The sequence below is a fragment of the Anopheles nili genome, chromosome 3, assembly GCF_943737925.1.
Source record: "Anopheles nili chromosome 3, idAnoNiliSN_F5_01, whole genome shotgun sequence".
Lineage (NCBI taxonomy): Eukaryota > Metazoa > Arthropoda > Insecta > Diptera > Culicidae > Anopheles > Anopheles nili.
Window position 1 is genome coordinate 47212262 of NC_071292.1, and position 22826 is coordinate 47235087.

At 48.4% G+C, this 22826-nt stretch overlaps 1 protein-coding gene across 1 annotated transcript in view; it reads left to right on the forward strand.

The window, feature by feature from the left end:
* Window positions 1-22826, forward strand: part of LOC128724459 (protein dead ringer) — an 89867-nt gene that overhangs the window by 59189 nt on the left and 7852 nt on the right. Inside the window, exon 6 of the mRNA XM_053818183.1 lies at window positions 19291-19474. Coding sequence (XP_053674158.1) covers window positions 19291-19474 — 184 coding nt within the window. The remainder of the gene's footprint in view (window positions 1-19290; window positions 19475-22826) is intronic.

Below are 22826 nucleotides of genomic sequence, written 5' to 3' on the forward strand. Positions count from 1 at the left end.
TGACCCAACGTGACTGAAAACGTGCTGGGCTGCGTCGAAGAGAGGAGAAAAAAAAGCCAACAAACCGATCTTTACTTTAGCACCGAAATTGAACGAATTTGAAGCGTTCCAACGGGTACGGTTTCGTAACGTTTATTATAAAAATTATCGAACGGGTCCGAATGGAAAACCATCACCGATCGGTGGCCTTTGATTCGATTCTATTAGCACCATCGCGCACAGAATTACCAGTTCGCACCACCGTTTTTGATACATGTTTTTTTTTTGATCTTCTGCCGCCCAGACGCGATCAAGTTTGATGTTTGGATGTCGATCATGTTTTTTTTTTGCCGTTGGCAGGGCACATACACACCGAGCTTATATCGATCGAGGCTGGCGTAAACAAAAACACGTTGTTATCACAATCGTTTCTCACGATCACGCAAATCATCGAAGTCAAATCAATCCCACAATTTACAAGGTGTGGTACAAGTTGATGAAAGCATCATGAATTTTGTGTACATGTAAATCAGCAATTATTGCTTTTGCGTGGCAAATCCAGACAGTTGATTGGAAGCACATACATTGCTACCCTTTTGGAGGGATAAATGTGCCCAAAAGCAGCATCAAACATACGACGTGTGATTGTGTGACTGCATCGCAAAGGCGTGAAGAATTCGTCCGATAAAATTTCCAAGCCTCCGGGAAAAGCGGCCCATCACCAAGCGGCTATCGAACGATTAATCAAAGTCAAATTAGAAGCTCGTACGAGATAATCGTAATTTACACTGTTATTGTACGAACGCCCCCGGGACCACGAGGGAAAGGGCCAGCGTCCTCGTGAGGCGGCCCCCTTTTTTAGGTCCCAAACCCTCCCAAGAATCGGTAAACCCGTGCTGTGCTGTGTCCATCCTATATCTGCCCACAAAAACCAAAGTGGCTGCCGACGTCTTCGTCGAGCGACGAACGCAAATAGCGGGGAGAAAAAGGCACAGGCATCACTCATAGATGTTTAGCATCTCGAAAGGGGTTCGAGATCGGAATCGTGTGCCACCCCAATACCAGCCAACTGCTTCCAACAACTCGAAGGTAGCCGCCACCAACGAAAATCATGAAATCATTAGCAGCGCGCGACCGTCGATGGTCGCACTGCTGAGGCGCACATAATTTTCCTTCATTCCAAGGGACGCTCCCGAGGGGCGTGGGTGAGGGTTAGAGTGGAAGAGAGAGAGAGAGAGAGGGTGTGCACGATTCAAATCGAAAAGGATGATCGCACACCACCCCCTTTTGGTCGGCACACACTCACCCCCTCGAAACGAGGGGCATCCAAAACAACAATCGCCAGGGCGCAATAAAAAAGGAACGCAATTTTCTCGCTGTCAAATTGATCCGAAATCAATATATCAATCTTTCCAATCCGCGCCAGTTGCCCTTTCGGTTGGTGTGGCTCCTTTTTTTCCACCTCCCTCCATCTGCTTTCTTTCAAGCAGCCTGAAATCAAGATCTCTCGCCGCGTGTTCGCACTATGGAATTGATTCTTCGCCCTAGGATCATCGATTCCGGAGCCATTTCTTCGCCCTGGACGGGCTCTCGTTTGCTACGAGTCTCGGCGCCGGAGGACTAATACATGCTCCGATCGGGTTGCTTGAGTTGGTTGGCAGAGAGGCGAGGAAACAAGCCCCCGCCTCCCCCACCATGTGCCCGCGGTTCGTGTTGTCGTCGCGAATGATTAATAAAAGTTTATGTTGAATAATTGGAGACCGGACAGCAGCGCTGCATTCCAGCCTGCCAGACTCTCGCTGGCTTCGGTTCCAAAGTTTCTCTTCTCAGGCGTGTCCGGGGCGCTACAATCAAGTCAAAACAGCACAACACAGCAAGGTTTAACAGGCGCATAAGCGATCTGGAATCGATCCGGGAGGCTTGAAAACCCATTCGCACGAGCGCGATCGCACGCTCTCGATCGGGATCGAAACCACGGGAGGTATATCGGCAGCTCTACGCCAGCCGCGCCGCGTGGTGTTCGAGAGCTGCCTTTGTCGATTACCTTGTACGTCCTGATTTTCGCCATGCACGCGCGGTGCCAATCGACGATCGACGATGCATCGCCCCCAGGTGCGAACGGGTTGAGATGGACGGATTTATATGTCGCTGTCGATTCCGTGAGTCTGTTGCGGGCTCAATCAAGGTCTAACGATGCACGCGCTGGTGCCAGGACATTCCACGGCAGGACGTTGTTTAAGGCCACAATCGCGCGTAGGGTGTTTGCTAAAACCCCTGGAACGAGCGGAACACTTGAGCGCTGGATCGATAGTTGCTTTTCACAGTTTAATGGCGTTGGCTCTGGTGCGAACGGGCGTATATTATTTAAACTATTTTGCTTTTCTAAATCTCCGCCCAAACCAAACTAACCACCAGTCGCTGCTACGGTCGGGAGTTGCTATCGATTTTATTTGTTCACTAGAAATCCCGCCCCCGCAAGGCCCCCAAGGAAAACGAACACACGGATCGTGCAAATGTCAACAATGCATTTTCTTCGCCTTTGAGAAATTAATACACGTTCGTGATTTTCCTCCACCAACAGCGCACACGATCGTGTGGCTGGGCGCGCACATGCTGTAATCTTCTCATGGCTGTGTGTGTGTATTTTTTTGTGTGCTCGCACCGTCTCGCTCGCCCAAAGCACCCTTTGATGTGGCTGTGTTGCCATGGAGAAAAACGGCGCGCTACGCCGTTTTGGTCATTTGATGTAATATCGAAACCCGCTGTCTGCTTTGCTTGATCGATATTTCCGACAGCTGTGTGCGGATCGCGCGTCTGCATTCGGTCTGGGGTTTTTTTTTACCCCACCATCGTTTCCCTCAATTCCATCGGCTTTTCCGCCCAGCTTCATCGATTCGGAGCTTTGTAGTTGAAGGTGAAGATGGGAAAATAGTTGCTCATTGATTTGAGGTATTTTTTGTTCTTCCTCCATCACGCTATTGTTTAGCTTCCACGTAATGGTGAAAAATTGTGCTCTTTTCCTCGCGCAACGGTCCGTAGGGAAAGCGCGATGTCGATGTGTGGATGGATTTTCCGAACGCGATTGTTTGTCCATGCTTTCGAGCTAAAATGTGGGGGAATTTTCAATTACTTTGGACACAAAGCTAGTATTTTCTTAACCTCGTGAAGTTGAACAAAAGCTGAGATTCGTTTTAAAGGAGTAGCAAAATTTTCATTTCACTCACGGGATAAAGGTTTTCTAACGCCGTAAATAGAGCAGCGAGGAAAATGCATCACACGAAATGCATGGCGTCAAATTGTCTGGCGATTGATTGGATAAATCTGAGAGGCGGCATCGAACAGAAAAGTTTTTCCTTTCTTTCTCACCCACACCCACACACACCCCTCCCCTCCTCCCTCCCATCCACATCCCCCCCCAGTGTCCCTTGTCTCGGTCGGATTTCGGTTGCAATAAAAACCGATGATGGATCATTTGTTTGCATGATTTAAGAACCGCTGGGCCGAATAAAAAATCCTCCGAAAAAAAGAAGAGAGAGCCGCCGATCACGCCACCCCCCCCCCCTTCTTGTGGGTGGAAAATCGTTGGCACCCGTGCTGTGGCAGTGCCATCCGGATCTCGTGCTCGGTGGCCGATTGTTTACAAGCAACACATCACAACATAATCAACTTGTTCGCTTGCCGCCGTTTTTCTCCCCACGAAGGAAAGGAGAATCAGATTGGCTCTAACAACAAGGGGTTGGGGGAGCATCACTCCGCCTTTCACTCACCAATCCCACCCCCCCACCCATTCTCGGCCCTGGTAGCTATTGATTACAACCAATCGAATGCCAGAAGCGGCGAGGACGAGACCGGCACGCGTCGTTTGAAATGGGAGCCCTAAGCCGCGGCACTTAAACAATTTTGTAAACAAATTCCTCGCAAGTGTTGCCGGTTTGTCGGGAATTGATCGGATCCGGCGAAACTTGGGGTAGCCGGGGGGGGGGGGGGGGGGTGGGGGAGACCATGCCTTCCCTCCGCCTCTTTCCCACCCCATCGTCGGCCGATCAAACGAGCATCATTTCGTCCGTTTGGTTCAACGTGCAAGTGTTGCTGTGTCATCGGGAGTCCCTTTTCAAAGTGGGCTTCCTCGTCCGTGTGTTGTGTTTTTTTTTCTTCTACCATCGCCTTTCGCCCATCGAAAGGATGGACCGGTGCTGTTGCCATATCATTGAACAAGATCGAGCTTCCAGGCATCACTTTCGACACGCATCCTCGAGATGTGGCGGTGGCGGGCCTTTCGATGTTGGCGAGTGCATTGTTTCCGTTGAGTCACCCTCGAGGCGTGGCTGGACGTGTTCGATCGGAATCGTGAGATAAATACACACTACCGGGGGGGGGTTACAAAGGGCGGACAGACCTGCGACTCTGCTTCGGTAGCTAATCTTAAATCAATTAAACGTCAATCAAACGATCACAACCCATTCGTTGGCAGCCGTTTGCTGTTGCATATGGAACATGCAAAGGAAAGGATGGTGTTTTTTTTGTTGCTTTAGTTTCGCAAACCTGCCAATGACTGGCAAACGCTGGAGGCAGTCCCGGCAAGCTGTGTGTGTTTTTGTAAAGTCCTAACAGGTTTGACTACCCGAAAAGGGATACCAGACGAGCGTAATTGAAATAATGTTATTTGTATTTACATTGATCAATAGCCTCGATATATTTTTAAAAGCGATTTTGTTCCAAAATTACAAGAGGTTCGATAATGAATTTTGTTAATTTCTAGTTACATCATTTCAACCGAGTAATCCCGGGATAATAAGGCTCTCAGCGGCTGTTGGGAGGAAATGCCTTTCAGCTCACAAAAAAATATCCAAATCTAAATACGGCCAGGCCGTTCTTAAATAAATAACTAACTAACTAATAGCACCATTTAATAAAAATAAATCATTTTAAGTAAGTTGAATAATAATATAAAAAAGAGAGTAGAGAAAAAATATTCGCTTGGTCAATTGAAAATCATATCATATCATAACTTATAATCAATTTATCACTTCCAGTCCAACACGTTTTGGTACATTTGCTTAAAATCAATGCTTTAAGGCACGCCGCAAGTGGTACAAAAATCATCCACGCTTTCCAATCCTCGCAACAAAAAGAGACTAGCTCATAATCGAATAATAAATACAATTAGCAAGTAAAATATTGCCACGGTGAACTGCAGAATGTCATCGCTAATAAAATTCGTGCCTCCTTTCTTCTCGACGCCACGTCTGGTTGGTTGTTTTGACCTGCATCGAAATCGATTAGCGATCGTGCCTCAACGAGATCGATATCAAACCGCGGCACGACTATCGGCCCGATGTTAATCGAATCTGTCGATTTCGAAGCGTTGAAACGCGAGTTCCGCGCGTACTTTTGGTGGTCGAAAAACCCCGGCTGGGTGATGTGGACAGGCGAAATTGTAAATTAAATTTCAATTAGTAATAAATCTGCTATCCGCGCGTTTCTGGACCGCTCGATATAAAGCGATTTTGTTGCGCGCGTGATTCCAGCAGGCAGGAGGCCGCCTGAAGCGCTCAATCGAAAGCTCACTTCGTGCGAGAAGTGGTGAATTTTTCCCACCCCTTAAACACCGGTGCACCCTTAGGGATCGTGCGGATTCTACCCTACGCTACCGCGTAAAACATCCACGGCCAGCGGAAAACCGGGACACACGCGATCGTTTTGGGTGGACGAAAACAAAAATCCACCACCTCGAAATGGAACTGAAACCACCATTATGACGGAAAAGGTGCAGAAGCCTGGTGGAAGATTTCACACTTTACCACACCGGCGGCACACTCTGCAGGCTCTCGAAAGCCATAATACCCTCCGCTGGAGTCTCGTTAGCCCTGCCAAAGAGAGCAGCTGTTGTTGACCGCAATCGCTATCGTATGGTATCGGGTGGGGCTTTGCCATTGCCATAGGGCCCAGGTGCCGGAAAGGAGAAAGGGTTTTTTTATGCGTGTGTATGTGTGTGTGTGTGTAGCGAGGGCTTTTCTTTCTCGGCGTCCGGCCGATCGGCGAGATCGGTTTCCCGCGGGGAGAGACCGCCTAACATGCGCCGCCAAAATTGACAGGCCGTAAATTGATAAATTGAAGTGTTATATTCACTAAAAAGGAGCGCTTTCGGGCACGGGGGAATCGCTTCATTCGACAATTTGCACGATCGATTAGCAACGGCCCCGTACCTCTAGCAGGGTTACAAATTTATTGAATACCTTGTGCTTGATCGATAAGTTACGGGATTTAAATGCTCCTGCTGTTGGGGAGTTTCATCCATCGGGCTTATGTGGCTAAACATTGCGCTGAAGGATGCTTAACCAATTTATTTTCCAGTTAAGAATGACGAATGAAGATATCTTTAAGCACTGCCATCAACGTATCGAGATCATTTATTATGCATTTTCTTTGCTACCACTTGTACAGTATGACATACAGTTTTGTTTTCGTTATAAGCTATGTTTTTTACTATATTGTCATGTAATGGAAACATGAAAGCTTCTAGTCTTCTTTGCTGAAGTTCTACAAATTAATTTATCATATAAAAATCAATCATCTTGCTTTAGAAGATTGTGATTTACCTTTTTGTTCCTGGTACTTATCAACCTCGTACGTAAAAAAACAGACAATCTGTCCTTCTACATCACATCTCCCTTTCTTTCTCTCTCGCGCATAAAGCGATGCTGAACGGCTGCATAATTCGATTATAATATTTATAAATTGCATCCCAAAGCGCATCCGTGTGCAGTCGGCATTCAGACACTCGCCTTTCCCACGTCTGAAAGAGCGAGAGAGAGAGAGAAAGAAATCACGAAACCAAGGTGTTGACGTTTGGGGGCCACCGCCGCCGCCGCCGTGTGATAACGAAGCGAATGCTTCGCGTGCAAACGGCATTAACAAGATTTCAGCGGTTTTATTTATTGACCATTTTTCATTCTTTCGCGTGCGCACTTTGACGCACGTGGTTCGCCTTTTCATCCACGGAAAGTGTGTGTGTGTTTTTTGTGTTGTTGTTTTGCCATTTAAAGGATAACACGAATTAATGCGCCCCTCGGTGTGTGGGGCTTTGATTTTCTCTCATCCTTTGTCAGAGTTGGGGTTTCGAGAGTTGTTGTATGGCTTTGCTTTAGGAGCCTCAAGGCATGCCGCAAAACATGGAACCAATTCTCGCCCCCCAAAACGGGACGAGTTTGTGACAAAATTCACGACGACCGAAACACTCACCTTTCCATCAAGCGGGAACCGATTTTTCCGCTCATTAGAAAGCAAACTATTAATACCCGCCTTAAATGTGTCCCCAAGTTCCCCTTTCTCCCCTCATACGGCCCTCCCCCCTTATCGTCCTTTTGGAGTCGAATTGTCACTCCCCGTTGCACGATTTTCATGCTGTAATCTTTCGATATTTGCCTGCCCTGGCCCTCGGCGGGTGGAAAATGGCGCTGACAAACGGTTTCCTTGGCCGAAAGGCCGAAATTTCCTCCGTTTGTCAAAGCGCGCTTGTCTTGGGCCGCGACCCGCACCAATTTTCCTACCGCGGATTCACTTCCCTTCCCTCACGATTTGATGGGAAAATGATTGACGAGGTCCCGCGGCGACGACAATGGTTGTGGCGTGTGGCATCCGTTGCCCTCGTCCGGTCTCGCTGATTGAGTGGGCGTATTTGGGTGCAAGAGTGTCCACCTACTACCCTATCTACCTTACCCCCCTTTCCGTAAGTGTCATTCCCCAGCAACACAGAGCAAAAGGAAGGAGGACGAATAGACCATCGGATAAAACGCGGAGCCTTCCATGGACGCGCGCGCGGCGGGTGTATAATGGTAATTCACGTGACAGATTTCAAGTGAACGGGAAAAAATAGATCGATGAAGTAGCGTGCGCGCGAGAGAAAGAGCGAGGATCGTCCAAATCGTGGACACACATTCTCACAATGCTGACAAATGAGATCGGTCCGAAGTGGCGGCATTTTCTGCTTTATTTTTTAGCCCCCAGGAGGACGTATAAGGACGGCATCGGTTTGGCTCCGGGACGGATCGATTGGACCCTCCGAGAGAGGGGAGGGGGAGGGGAAGGGTCAAATGGCACGCTGGGCGGAAGTCGCCAGGGGCACCAGGGTGAGGAAATGTCACTTAAGGCGGTGAAGTTGGGAGGTTCGTCTAAAATTATTTGTACATCATTTCCGTCGCGCGGCCGTCTTGGCGCGCGGAATGACGTGTGGTTTGGTGATTATTGTTTTGGGAGGCTTTTTTTTTTCTTCTTCTTGGAACCACCTCCCCCCCCCCCAACGGTTGATGGCGTTATTTTGCAATCGTACTCTTCGACAGCTCGCTCGTCCCCAGAACCCAGCATCGAAAGAAGGGTGGAAGCAAACATAAAAGCACGAAAATGCCGTCAAGATAAGAGGGGTGATTGTACCGCACGTCCACGGGCGGGCTATGTTTAGATAGTAACCCGGTGGGAAATCGACCTCGCCTAACCAATCACATATCACACGTCGAGGAAGGAAAAAAAAGCCCTCCCCCGACACCTTTGGAGCTAGTGCAATTTATATTCATTTAGCAAACGCTCCACGCTATTTTTGTGCTTATGAATATTACAGCCGAGGGCTAGGGTTTTGTTTCCACCATCGTCATGTGTGACAATTGTGCAGGGAGGAGGTCGAAAAACTTCAAACACATCCAAGATGCAGCCCCCCGAGTGTCAAGGGCGAGAAAAGCGAACTGCCGGCTTCACGGAACAGGGCAATTATTTAATTTTTCTTCTCATCCCAAAAAGCCGTGCGCGTCGGTCGAGGCGGGTATTAAAATCGTTACATACATCACGCGTTTTATTGCTTTTCGAGGAATTTGTCTCATGAATAATATTCCCGCGAAGCTGCGAGGCAAACGATCAACATGCTGCAGGGCTCGATCGATGCACACAAAGCGGCACCATCGAGGTCGAGAGAGAGAGAGTGAGAGAGAGAAGAGCAAAAATGTCTCCAATGATCCTGCTGCTGCAACGATGCATCAACGCTTGCAACACACATAAACGATGCTTCAAGAAAGACGACGATCGTCGGTGTGTCAGATCAGCTTGGCTTTTTTCGTGTGGCGAATATTTCTTCTCATTTCACCGCCGCGACATTTTCATCTCAAAAAAGCCGTGCACATGTGCATCGCCGACATCACGCGCCGGTTGCATTGTATTCAAATTGTCGCTTTTACGAGTGCAATTAAACAATCACACACTCCTGCTCGGGTGCGGGAGAGAATAAAACGCAGCACATGGCAGCGACAACGATGAATTGCGCGTGTGCGGAAAAATGGAAACCACAAACGCCCTCTTTCGCTCTGGGCGGAAAAATGTGCAAACAAACGACCGACGATGATTCTCCGGCTTGAAGCGGTCGGAAATAGTGTGCAGATGAATCGCAGCCGTTTCGATGGACATTCCACCGAACGACCGTAAAGTTTTGGAATGTTCCGGGAAACTATCAACCGTCCGAACCGGATGAAGCCACGTGACTCGTTGGGGTTTGGGTTTGATCGCGGTCACGTGGTCCCGCCGCTGGTCAACAGGAAGGAAGTGGTGTTATAATTCATTTTCACGCGCCATCCCTTTATCGCCGTGAGTTGCAACATCCGTCGTGGTCTATCCACGCGAGGGCTTTTTGTTTGGCTTTCGATCGTTTTTGCCTCGATTTATTCCCAGTACAATTCGTCGATCCGCCCATTTGAATGTGAGCATTAAATGAGTCACGTTTCGATCGATTGAAGCCAGCTTCAACATTGTGTTTGCAATGTAATTTTTCAATATTTCTACACCTCGTGTCCTACACGCATGTGGGAAGCAATCAATATCGCGGCACCAAACCACACGCCCCGGAAAGCCTTTGAACGGAAAACTCGAGACCCGACAGGGCCCCGGGGTGTTCTCGTGTTTCAAATGATCGGAAAACTCCAAACGGCACTCTCAACCACCGGCACAAAAACGAACCATATGTTTCAATTAGGCATCCGAACGCACAAGCTCGCGGATCCATCGGTGGGGGCGAACCTTTTGCTGCGCCCTTCTGAACCCGCCGCCGGCTTTTTGTGTACACCGGAGTTTGTGGCCATTAAAACCGACGAGACAACACCGCGAAACCGGGAAATTCAATCCACTTGCTAATGCGACCGCGTCCATTTTCCGATCGAGCGCGGCGCTCATCCAGCCCCGGTGCCGTGGGTAAGCAAGCATTGGGTTTCCCAAATGGTACTTCCATTTCGATTTATAATTACATGCCGCATCGAAAGGCGTAGGGTGGGTGAGAGAAAGCAAACGGCAAGAGTGTTTTGTCCCCGCGTGACCAGGCACAGGAAGTCAATTTTTCCTGATTTAAAACCCACCAACCGACCGCCATCATCTCGATGATGCTTCATCAACTCGGCTCGGGGTTGGCATTTCGTCCGCGGGAATTGATTGAAACCATCTCTGACCCGCGTGCGCGCGAGCGTCCTGATGGATGACATCTTCTCTCTTCGTGAGCCGCCGGTGCGCAAAGTGGATCTCTAATTATACATATTGAGATGTATATATTTTTTAAGGCGTCTATAAATGCTATTTCTAGTATCCGCGGATCGGAAAGGCACAAAGGCCGCACGTGTTTTCATCCTCACGTTTCATTTGGGGGGGGAGAAAATTCAACCAGGGAGAGCCGTTCGATCGAGTTGTGACGAGAGGATTGCGAGACCATCTCGTTCACGGGCACGGGCGTTCCCTTTCGAGACTGACATTCGATGTCTAACATATGTTAATTTAGTGTAAAAACATTTCGCTATCCCCGGTGCGCCCTCGTCGAGTCCCACGGAGCCGGTTCAAACGAGAACCCGCGACACGACATATATCTGACGAGAGACTCGTTCGACGATTCCAATGCGTAATGTTTTCCGCAACTACCGTGATGAGGACGATCCGTAGTTGTGTGCTCTCTGTGGCTCTGGAACTACGGTAGACCCAGCGGGAGACCATCACCCTGAACTGGCTTCCCTTTTTTTTGTCGCACGCAAATAAAGCATTTTATATGGTGACGAACGAACGAGTCGCGTTGTCTGCTACCAAAAGCCGCACAGAGTCTGCTTGTCCATTTTTGTTTTATGTTTTCTAAGTCTAGTTCATGCCCGCGGCTAGTCTCGCCTCGCGGTCGCGCGAACTGCTCCAGCTAAGATCTTTTTTTTTTTATTGTTTTTGTCGCTACACCTCCAACTCACTTCAACCGATGCCGCCGCCGGGGAGGTATTTTAGGACGTTCGCGACGTTTGGTGTCGTGGAGTAAAAAAAAAGGAAGTACCGTGGCTAATTTTCGCCAACCACCTTCACCGGGGTAAGCGTAAATATTGATTCACGCTGATTTGAGCCAGCCTCTCTCGGGAGACAGCCGCCATTTCGGCAACAAAGTAGCCGTGGAACGAAGGGTTCGAAACCGAGACGATGTCTTCAATTTGCGTGTGTATGGGTGTATGCGTCCGGTGGAAAGCGATTAATTTGTGTGGAAATCTTCGATCTTTTCACCGCCCCGGGACGGATCAAGGATGGCCTCGATTTTTTGGAAAGAAAAAAATAATGAAAAGAAAAGCCTACTTAAAGAGGTCCGCCAAATGTCAATTATTTTGACACATTCCACGGACCTAACGGAATCGATCGTCATTAGGGAATGCGAGCAAAACGATCGGCATTCCGCTGGTTTGAGGATCGGTTGAGATATACTGCCTGCAATCTCGACGTGTCTAACGTCAATTAAAAGTCGCGTCCGGATCGCTCGATCTTGCCCCCATATCCATTTGGGTTCAAATTCAAACAAAATACTCACACCCCCAACCCGACGGATGTTGGAGCTCGTCGCTGGTGAAACAGTTCATCAGCCTGTTCGAAGTGATGTTGTTACCCTCGTGCGCTAGACAAAGCCCACCCGAGGACAGACCAGGCAGGCAGGCTGGCCAGGCGCGCATGTCCTCCGGATGTTGGGAATGAACGGACACACACACACACAGGGCACGCTCCGTGCTAGCTGTGAACGGCTAATATTGACTTAATTAATTGAATCAACATTTGCCCGCGCGTTGCATCATCCTTTTCGATGGGCCATGTACAAACGCGCACAATGATTTCCGTTGACCGTTGACGAGCCAACCGTGTATCCAGCGCGCGCCCATGAATGAAGTAATGAAGAAATGGGCAAAAAAAATGTGCGGTCCTACACGCGAGATCTGGCAGGGTGTTTTCGTTGCTTTACACCACCCAAACTCGAGCCGTACTAATGAAGTCGACTCTCGAGTGCTGCAAGCGACGATTGGTCTTAGAAACGAATGAATTCCCGTAACTCCATATTTGCAGTTTGTCATACCACGGAAACCGGGGAAACACCAATGATGGAAGAGCGAGAAGGTGGCCCATCGTGGATTCGTCATCCTGCGAGCGTTGTTTTATATCCGACGACATTCGTTACGTTCGTGCGTGGTTTCTAAAGCAGCTAACGGCACGTTTTGTCTCTCTGCATTCTCCTTGCCGGCGGTCTGGGCGTCGAGCAATGGCACAACTTGCATCCAAACGGTGTGCATTCGCCACAGGACGTAGCGGCGAACGGACGGATCGATAATCATTGACGAAGCATTAAAATTATGTGCCGTTTCGTTTTGTTCTTCGTTGCGAGCTTACGTTTCTTCCTTTCTCGGTCCCAGTGCGACCATTTCCTTCGTGGCTTTTGCAAACGGCCAAGAACGCAGGGAAACACGAATGAGCCTCAGCATATTTGCAGTGGCTTGGGCCACACGGAACAGCGAAGAAGTTCGTTGGCTTTTTACGGGTTTTGGTGGCAATGTCGTCGAGCAAACGGGGTGGGACGAACGGTCGCTTGTGGTGCTAACCCGGGATAAGAAATAATTATATTTAATAATTTTATTACATATTCATGCAGATTATGCAGGGTACGGTGGCCTCTTGCGTCCGTGCTGCTGCTGCTGCCTTTCCGTGGCTTTCCGTAACGCGGACAAAATGGCACCGGGCAGAAGCAAGGTGGTCCGTCGAGAAAATGCTCAATCCCCCCACGGTTTCGGTTCGGAACTCAGCTTTTATTGCACTACCTTTAATGGTGGAATATTTATTAAATATATTTACGACACGTTCCGCAGAAATTACGATTGACGCCATCTTTTGTTAATCACTTCATGGAGTTTCTCATTTCGCGGTGAATGGATCCGGGAAAACAAATATGGCGTTTTTCCCGACCTCGCAACAACTGCACCGACTACTGCGTTTGAAAAAGAGGCTCACGCGCTGCGAGAAATATGTGTGTGTGTGCATTAAATTGCCGTGCCAGTGCAATTTGAATATCGCAAAGCACACGCGCGCAATTTTCCCCCTTTTTTGCGATGCAGCAAACGGTTCGGTTCACGGTGGCCCAAGCCTACCAAGATGCACCCCGAAAAGTCGGTCGGCTTTCTTTAGTTTTTACACTTAACCGACACACGGAGTTGTTGTTGCGGATTATGTGGATTTTTTTTGTTGCTCATTTTTTTGTTGTTGATTTTATGCTCCCTCCCTACTTAGGCCACCTTCATTATTTGTGTGTGCTATCGTGGCCGTGGCCCTTCGCGCAGAAAATTTGTGCATATGTGTAGTGCACGTACACACACACGCACACCAATACACACGAGGTTTGCCGAGTGGAAGAAAAATGCATGCAATTAAACGCTCAGAACGAACCACGCGCGCGCGACTAAGCCAAGAAGCAAGATATGAAATCGGCCGCGCAATCATCGAGGGTAGTTTTCGTTCGGTTTTATACACGATGGTGTCCCTTTTTTTCTGCGCCCTTTGTGCGCCAGTTGCGCGTCCACCTTTGAGTTTTCCCTGCGCCGTTTTTTTTTTTGTTTGTTTGTTTGTCAGAGTCCATTTTTAATTCTCCTCTGGCAGCACGCGGCGATCGGCAAACAAAAGACGGCCGAAAAAATGGCTCGCACTTTTTGGGGCTGATTAAATTGTAGCCTCGGGGGATTATTTCGCTGCTGCGTTTGGTTAATAATCGAGTGACATGACAAGTGGAGTGAGCTGAAGAAGACAGAAAGAAACGCTCACTCGCTCAATTGGATAAGGAAAAAGCGCTTCCAAATTTTGATAATCACTACGATGAATGAGCTTTTCTTTTGTTTGTGTGTCTTTCCGGTGTAAGAACTCGTGGCCATTTTCGTTGGCACAGGCAGACAGGCTTGCAAATTTACGTGTTACTTCGCTGAGAAGAATTTCTAACACGCCACCATTCTAACACCTCCTTTGCGAAGGGGTGAATTTCTTTAACCTTCAAGTTATCACTCTTTTCAATTTCATATCCAATAAATCTCCGGCACATCATTGCCCCGGTAGCCCTTGCTTCAAAGTCCCTTTCCGATGCTTATTCCGTCCGCGATTCCTTGCTCGGTTCGCTGCCTGGTTAGCTCACTGAGCGCAAAAGCATCTGTTTATCTTATCCACCGTTCTCCAACTTGGGCCAACTTCTCACCGCCTTCGGTTGCGTTTTGGGTGCGAGAGAAATAAATTTTATATCAGCATAAAACCAAAAATCTAAATCGCGCCTTCCGCACCACAACCCGTGAGCTGCCTTGGCCAACACTTGATGGTCCCGCGCAGTGAGATGAAAAGTGTGAAGCCGCCGGTTTTTTTTTTATTCTCGAGAAAGCCGGGTTGGGTATTTCTTGTTTCTCTCTCTTACGATGCTTTCCCTCTTGTGGTGTGCCGAAAGCGTGCCCGTGTGCCCCTGGCGAGCGCGCTCGTTTTTGCGGTTTTATAGCTTTTTAATGTGATTTATAACGCGTCTATTTTGTGGCAAACAGTGCGCGATGATTTGATCGGTTGATTGAAATGAAAAATAACACTTACTCCCTCGTGCATGGAGTAGTACGAGTGTAGGGCCGGTTTTGGGTGGAATTTTCCACCTCGAAGCTGTTTCGTTTTGAGCGATTACCATCGAGCAGCGGCAAAGCCCTGTAAACACTGTTCACTTACGCTCGCTGGCTTCATTCGTTGGTTCTAGTTTTTTTAATAGTCCATAGAGCGAATACAGATGGAACCGGCCTCGCCCGAGCGAGAATGTGAGGCGTCGGAATGCTTCATGAAAAGGGGGAGAGCGAGCGAGTAGAGAAAAAAAAACTTAGAAAACCAGAAATGCCCCACAAAACATGTGTTTTATTCTGCGCTCGTGCGCGCACTTGATGAGATATTGCGTGTGGAGCTGATAAGTTGACGCCCCATAACATGTAAGCAGGCTGTTTGGCAAGCCAATTAATTGATATCATCCTCCAAAGCGGCAACGTGCTCAATCGGAAACGAGCTGCTATCGAGTTCGAGTCAGTCCGATTCGTTCCACCCACTTTTTTGGAAGCGTTTCTCGTCCGGACGATCACTCGTGAAAAATATTCTCACACAAAAAAACGCAGCGCGATCGCGAGATGGGATCATCTCATTATAATGACGAACATGCAGCGCGCCTGCTTTTTACCACAATTTGTGTCCCGTTTGTTCGAAGATTCGACAGAATGGAGGATTTATATCAAACAAGGGCAAGAGAGTAAGACAAAAAAACTCCTCCACCGTGTGTTGCAAGGCTCGATTTCTGGACGAAGAAAAAAGTACACCCCCACCGAAATTAACCAAACTAATGGATTCTGTCATGGAGCTGTGTTTTTGTTTCCATCCCGCGCTACCGATCGCTTGGACGCGCGCGAGCGTTTGCGTTTTTGTGGTGAGGAAAATTCGGTTGCACCTCGGATGGAATAAAAACCGACCGTGGCTGTAGAGAGAGAAGAATTTATACGAAAGCAAAATAAAAAATAACAGAATACTGCAGAGGACAACAGTGGCTGCTGGCGGTGGTTTATATCCGTCCACCGAAGCCGACCGATTTCTCGATTTTCCCGGGAAAATAATCGGACGCAGGAATCGAGAATTAAGTCTGACAGATGAAAACATGCACCACCGCGCGACCGATCGTTCGACCGAAGAGCGACCGAAATTAAAAGGAGCAACACGACGACGAACGTGAACGCTGGTGATCGTGAAGATCTTGAAGATCCGACACCGGCGTGTCGGGGGAGCTACATTTGATTAATGCATCGTTGACGGGATTTTTATTTTATTTTGCTTCGTTCGCTTCCCCTCGGGCGGGGGAGAGTTTTCTATTTTCGAATGAAAATTCGAATTGTTGTGCCACGAATCGTGCGCGATCGCGATGATGACGGTAGAGCACATGGACTTCTGCCTTTTTTCCGTGCTGTGGAAAGGTTTTAGATTTTAGATTCTCCGTTCTCTGGAACGGGTATAACAAATGGAGTTAGCACCTGGTGTAGTGGGGATCTAAAAATGTCAATAAAACGCGTCCTGAATTTAGTTTTCCACCAACATTACTGTGTCACACGTTTTCTTGAGGGCTTTCCTGCAAGGTTCGTGCAGAAAATTCGAGCCATTCATTTTCCTATAAAAAGCCTCATCGCACTCGATCACAGATCAATAATACTAGCGAAAGCGTCCACTGGGGTGGACCCTGGGGCTCCCGAAGCAAATAGCAACCCTCCCACACCAGGCACACAGGCAGCACAGGATCGTTTGCACCAACAAACTAACTTAATTTGCATCCGCATCATTATCGATGCACTACGCTACAACAATGCCACCCGCGTGCCAGCGTCCGTTTCGTTTTTCGCTGCTTTTCATTTTGCGCGTGTAATCCGATTCGTATCAATTGAAGGCAAACGACGTGGCCAACGAGCGCGGGTTCGGTCGGAAACAAAACAACAACCTTTCGGGAAACCCTCAAAGTGTGCACACCGGTGCCGGGTATCATGTATCTCCTTCGAGGTCTGGTTCGATTCCTGTCCCCGGCGATGTCGTCTTAGTCCGATTATATCAAAGTTTCTTATTTTTCGCTCGTGTCCTACCTTACCGTCGCAGTTCGTCCTGCGTTCGAATGTTGAGCGTACTATTTCGTAGTATTATTTTACCGCCACCTTTTCGACCTCTGTCTTGGATTAGTTTCCTGTTGTTTTTTTTTTTTAGCGCCCCGTTCACTTCCACAAACCTTGTGTCGCAATTTTGCTAAGACAAGGAAAAATGCGCCCACCGTCATCGGGTTCGATCGGTTGGCAATCATTCCACCGCCGAGAGGCCTTATTAAATGTCCACTGTGTCGTCGTGCATTGGAATTAGCACGTGCTCGGTCGATTCTCAGCTCACCTGTCTTGTGAATGCACATGAAAGGAAAAATTGCAGGCACACTTTGACAGCGACAGCGACCCACCAAAACCGCAACCCATTTTGGCAACGTTTTCAATCATTAGCAATAATACAAAGTAGCTCGACGATCGCGGCATGTTTGTGTTTTCCCAACGCACCGCAGTTTACAAACAACTCAATTTCCCCAACGGGGTGCGGTGTAGAAGAACTTTCCGCGAGCTGCGCTTTCCATTTCCTTCCTTTCGGTTTCCAGCGGTTTTTCCTCGTAACCTACCGCGGGACGAATAAATTGTATTTTTCCACGCGACACTCGTTAGGGTCGACCCGAGTGCGGTGGCGTTTGTTTGGAAAAGCGCATGTCACAACACACCCCCATACAGCAGGAGAGGGTGACAAGAGCCAGTGGGAGTGGGGGAGGGGGCTGGGGAGGAGGAGAGGGCTTTTCTTAAATGACGTTGATAATGCGCCACGATGGGCAACGATGATGAAGATGGAAGCAAATCGCTAAATCGTACGAGGACGATCGCATTAGCGAACGCGTGGGGGCGCCGATCGTTCATTAGTGGGCGTGCGTTTTTCTATTTTTTTTGTTTTTTCGGAGGTTGGCAGAAGGACCGCGTGGCTAATTTGTCAAAATATTTTCGAAACCAACACCCGCGCCCTGCGACCGAAGCCGCGCACAACCTTTTAATCATAATTTTTATTTAGAAACAACAGTAGCAGCGTGTTTTTTTTTTCTCGGAGAGGGCAGATGGCGAAGTTGAGATGAGTTATTGGGTCGTTGGATGATGTTGCGATCTCGAGGAGAGATGGATAGAAAGCAAGAGAAAGCGAGAGAGAGAGAGATATGGAGGGAAAGTGTGATGTGTTTAATCTTCCAGCGCTGAAACGGCTTTCCTCGGGGAAATTCATCATCAATATTGACCCCTGCGGGCGTTATGAAAAGGAAACGAACATTCGTCCAACGTGATCGATTTACGGCATCACCTTAACCAACCACTCAAGTAACTGATTTTCACCATTTGGATAATAACGGATCGCCGATCGTCTGAAAAGCTGTATCAAATTAAACAATTTCATCCCGGCTGGACAAATTCGACGGCATTAGCAACAACACTGGGCAGATTGGCCACTCCACGACACTTTCATTATGAAATTAAATAATTACAAAAACGGAGCCTCAAAATCCATCCCAGCCAGTCAGCGTCACTTGGCCAAGCGAATGGCACCAACCCTCCGATGTTCCGATCGGTGAATGATGATAATTTCCCTCGAATTCGAAACGTTTTTCCCGCCCGAAAAAGGCTCCACACAGCACCGGTGGGGTCCTACGGGAAAGAGTTTCGTTCGGCCGTCTGATGAACATATTCATCATTTATACACACCACGGGGTCGTGCCACCACCCCCCTCTCGCCTTCTCTCCTCCTTCATCATCTTCTTGTGTGTGTGTTTTTTTCCCGCGCACTGTCGCGCCACCGAAAATATGCACGCGCATGTCTCGCGGCAAAGATGTCAAAATTGATTGTCAGATCTCGCGTTCGGCGGTGGTGCTGCGATGTATTTTGTCGTACGTCGCAGCCTCGATGGCCAGTAGCCGCCACCGTCACATTGTTGATGTTGCTACTGCTGTTATTATTGTTACCATTGGGTGTATATTTTTCCTCGGATAATGATCTTCGACTCCGTTCCTCCTCGCTTCTTGGGACCGCCGGTCTTGCGGATCGTGCCGGGAACTTCTCTGCGGCTTTAAGGACGCACAGAGCGGATACTGGGGGCCCGTGTCAGGAGGTCACTTCTTGTTACCATAATAAAAGCGGGCAATAAATAAAAATAGACTCCGTCACTGAGAGCTGCCGGGGACGGCTGCTTGCAACGTGGACTGCTGGATCCGCGTGAGAAGCGAGTGGTCGGATTTCCAATGACAAATGCAGCGCTTTTCGGTGCACGAGCCGAGCAAACGAGCGTTTCGGTATCAATCGAGCTTCTTTTCACGCATGAGAAGGACATCATACTAAACCCCCTTTTTTTCGTTCTTTCTTTCTCCCACTTCACAGGCACACCGATCAACCGTCTACCGATCATGGCTAAGTCGGTGCTGGATTTGTACGAACTGTACAACTTGGTCATCGCACGCGGCGGACTCGTCGACGTGATAAATAAGAAGCTGTGGCAGGAGATCATCAAGGGCCTGCATCTGCCCTCAAGCATCACCAGCGCAGCCTTCACCCTGAGGACGCAGTGAGTATTGACGTTTTAGTAGTTCCTTTCAATCCTTTCGAACCTCCCATTGAACGTTGAGTTGAGCCTTAAAGCCATATAAAAACGAGCCAACAAGCATATTGTTTTGCTAATAATGATGATTCGGGAAAGGTGTTGCAACGTGTAATTTAATTTCCAAACCACAGCACTTTTGGGTCCTATTCTTAATTTAAGGAGCATTTCAAGGAGCACAAAGAAAAAAACCCCGCCATTTTGTGCGTCACTTCAACACGTTTACTTTCCCGCATCGTGCCGCGTTCCAGAATAAATTAAAACCAAGAGTAGGGTGGAGAATTTGAAATTCCTCCCTTTTCCGGTCGAGATTCGAGTCCATTGAAGGCGGCAGCCTTTTTTTTTGCGTTCGCCCGAATGAAGCGCTAAAACAAAACCAAGTCAATTAATTCATCAAAATGTCCTCCAATGTGCATGCGCCCTCGGTGTGTCTGATGTCCACGTCGTCCGCCCCTGGCCGAAAGTGGGATGAAGAAAAAAAAGAAATGAAAAAAAAAACAAAACGAAACTGCAAAATGGCCACCGTCTTGCGATCGCGAGCAACCAACGCATCGCCCCACGAAACGGTGAACCGCGAGCAGCTCGAAAGGGCAACCGACGAAGGGTGAATTTAATATATTCCAGCCGCAGATCGATCGTACGCGCAACCGGAGGCTCGATCGCGTTGGCAAGGGAAACGGGTTTCCAGGCAGTTTCCATTGCGCGGTCTGCGTGTCCTCTCTACATTCGCTGTCCGCAAAAGGGGGTTGATTCTGCAGATCGACCGCCCTTAAGGTGTATCGATAGATGCAAGCCCGCGCACACGAGAAAAGCAAGAAAGCGTTGCAACGGGGCGACGATAACTACTGCCATGGGTTTGGCGGATGCAAAAGCATGTGTGTGTGTGTGCACATAAATTACAGGCCAACTGGTAGTCCGCGCGGAGTGGGCTTTGCATACGTAATTCGATCGGACTCCGGACGGTGATGCGTTTAATGTGGCCTAATAACACCCCACCGAACGTTCCATCATTACGCCTTCGCCACTCGTTTCGCGATGCGTGCAAATGGTTGCCTCGAATTGTGTAGTCTTGAAGTTTTTTTTTCTTCTTCTGATCATCTTAGCGTGAAACGATCTTCGATCTTCTACAATTTGCAACCAATGCCAATGTGGGGTGTGTGTTTGGCGGTAATTAAAGCTCAAAGTAAAGACGTTTTTTTTTCTGTCTTCTCATAAATCTATACACCATTCTGACGAATGAAAACTATCGCCGCCATTTCGTGTTTCAAGGAGCGACTCATCAAGACGCTAAGAAACACCCGACGAGCTGGCCAGCTGCCAAAGCATTTGGCGTGATTTATAATCACAAAAACGGTGGCATTCGCGTGTGCAATGGCCGATGCACTATTATTAATGCACCATTTTATTGGATCTCATTTTGCTGTCCACTTTACCACGCGGTAGTCGGTATCCCGCGAGCGCACAAGCTGCATTTCCATGCATCGCTACCAATGGGCATTAAAATCGCCCATTCCCCAGTCCGTGGTGCCGAATAATACGGGTTATACGCCAACGCTTGCGACAACGGATGCCCGGTGCAGGTCGAAAAGGGCCTTCTCGCGAACCGTGGCAAAGTACAGACGGACCAATTTAGGGTCCACGCCAAGGGCCCGCCAACGTCTGCAAAATCGGCCCCTGCTGTCTGCGAGATGGCGAACGGAAATGTGCTCCACTGGCAATATGTTTTTGGTGTGCCCTTCATTTCACCACGAAGGGCCCCCGAGTTCGATCGTCCCGGCGACCATTTGGTTTGTGCTGTGCGCCTTTCGCCAGCAGAGCACGCGCGAGAGAGAGAGAAAGAGAGAGAGAGAGAAAGAAGCGCGCTTTTATAGGCCGGCACTAAATTAAACTGCATATTAACCGATGTTTTGTTTTGCACTCGCAGGCCCCTCTTTTTTTTTAATTTTCTCCCGCCTTTCGTTCGCCGTGTGTCGGGGTGCCCTTCGGATCGCCAATAAAGCAAGCTAATTTCATTAAAATACAAATTCGAAACCCTTTTGCGCTGGCGAAACACACGTTGGCAAAAGGGGATGTGGAGTCCGGTGCGGGTGGTTGCGGGATTGATTTATGAAGATCGATCGTTAAAGTTTACTCATTGATTAAACGATATAAAATTCTCCCCCGAGACGCTTACATGGTGGTTACATGAGTTGCTTCGGCGTCGGAGGGTTTATTTTTAATTTTCGTAAAGCTTTTTCTTAGCGAACGTTTGATGAAACTTTCGCGATTCGCTTGATTATTGCAATTGCTTTTGCTACTTTCCATCGAGTCCCGTGAGTCGGGGAAATTGAGTAACAAAGCTAAATATGATCATTTATTGAATACCCTGAATGGCACTTTACCGCATCCATCTCACATACAATCGAGCCGCAAATTTTACATTTTATTTCAAAGCTCAATAATGTGTCGAAAATAAAGCCCGCTGCAATGTCAATGCACAGGACTCTCCCGCATCTCGATCCTTTCCCAACTCGTGCGCTTCAGAGCTCTGTCTCTTTCTCGCTCTACACAACCGCAAGCCGGTGTAATAACATCATCGCAAGCAAAACACCTCAACCGACCACAAAAAAAAACTATGCTCGTGCGATATACCCGAGGTGGAATGGAAGAAAAATAAAAACCAACAATCACTTAATTGTTCAAACATGGACGTGTTTGATATCGTGTACGAAATTGAATGTTTTAGGGGACCTTTTTTCTCTCTTTCTCTTTTTCACTCTCTGTGTCTCCATTCGCGATCGAGCATGCGGTTGTGTGTACGTCCGCGTCGGGTTGGAGCACTTTTTCATAGTTTTTAATCAATGTTCGAAGCGCGTTCCCTTGCGCAAGCTTTAGCTATCGATTATGGGGCCATTAATGGGCATACCTCAATTCACAGCGCCACAGGACGCGACAATTGCAATCCCATGTACGGATCATAAACAACGATCACAACATCCTGCAAGTGGATGCGCAACGATCACTTGGAGTGTTACGTACACCAACCATCATCATCACCGTCATCATCATCACCACCATCATCACCGTCTCAGCGTCACCGTGATAAAAGCAAACGCAACCCCAACACGATCGGGTTGTGACGCGATCGGTTTATGATTCAGAGATTGTCCACGCTTGTGACGCCGCGGCTATTTGTGGCCATTCGGTCAAAGTGTCCATCAGCGCGCGTCAGCTCATAAGTCCGCCATCTCGAGCCGCTGTGGCCGCAAGAGCATATTTATGGGCATATATATATATATGGCAGGAGGGAACCGCTTAGTCACGCGTGCAAAGGAGCGAG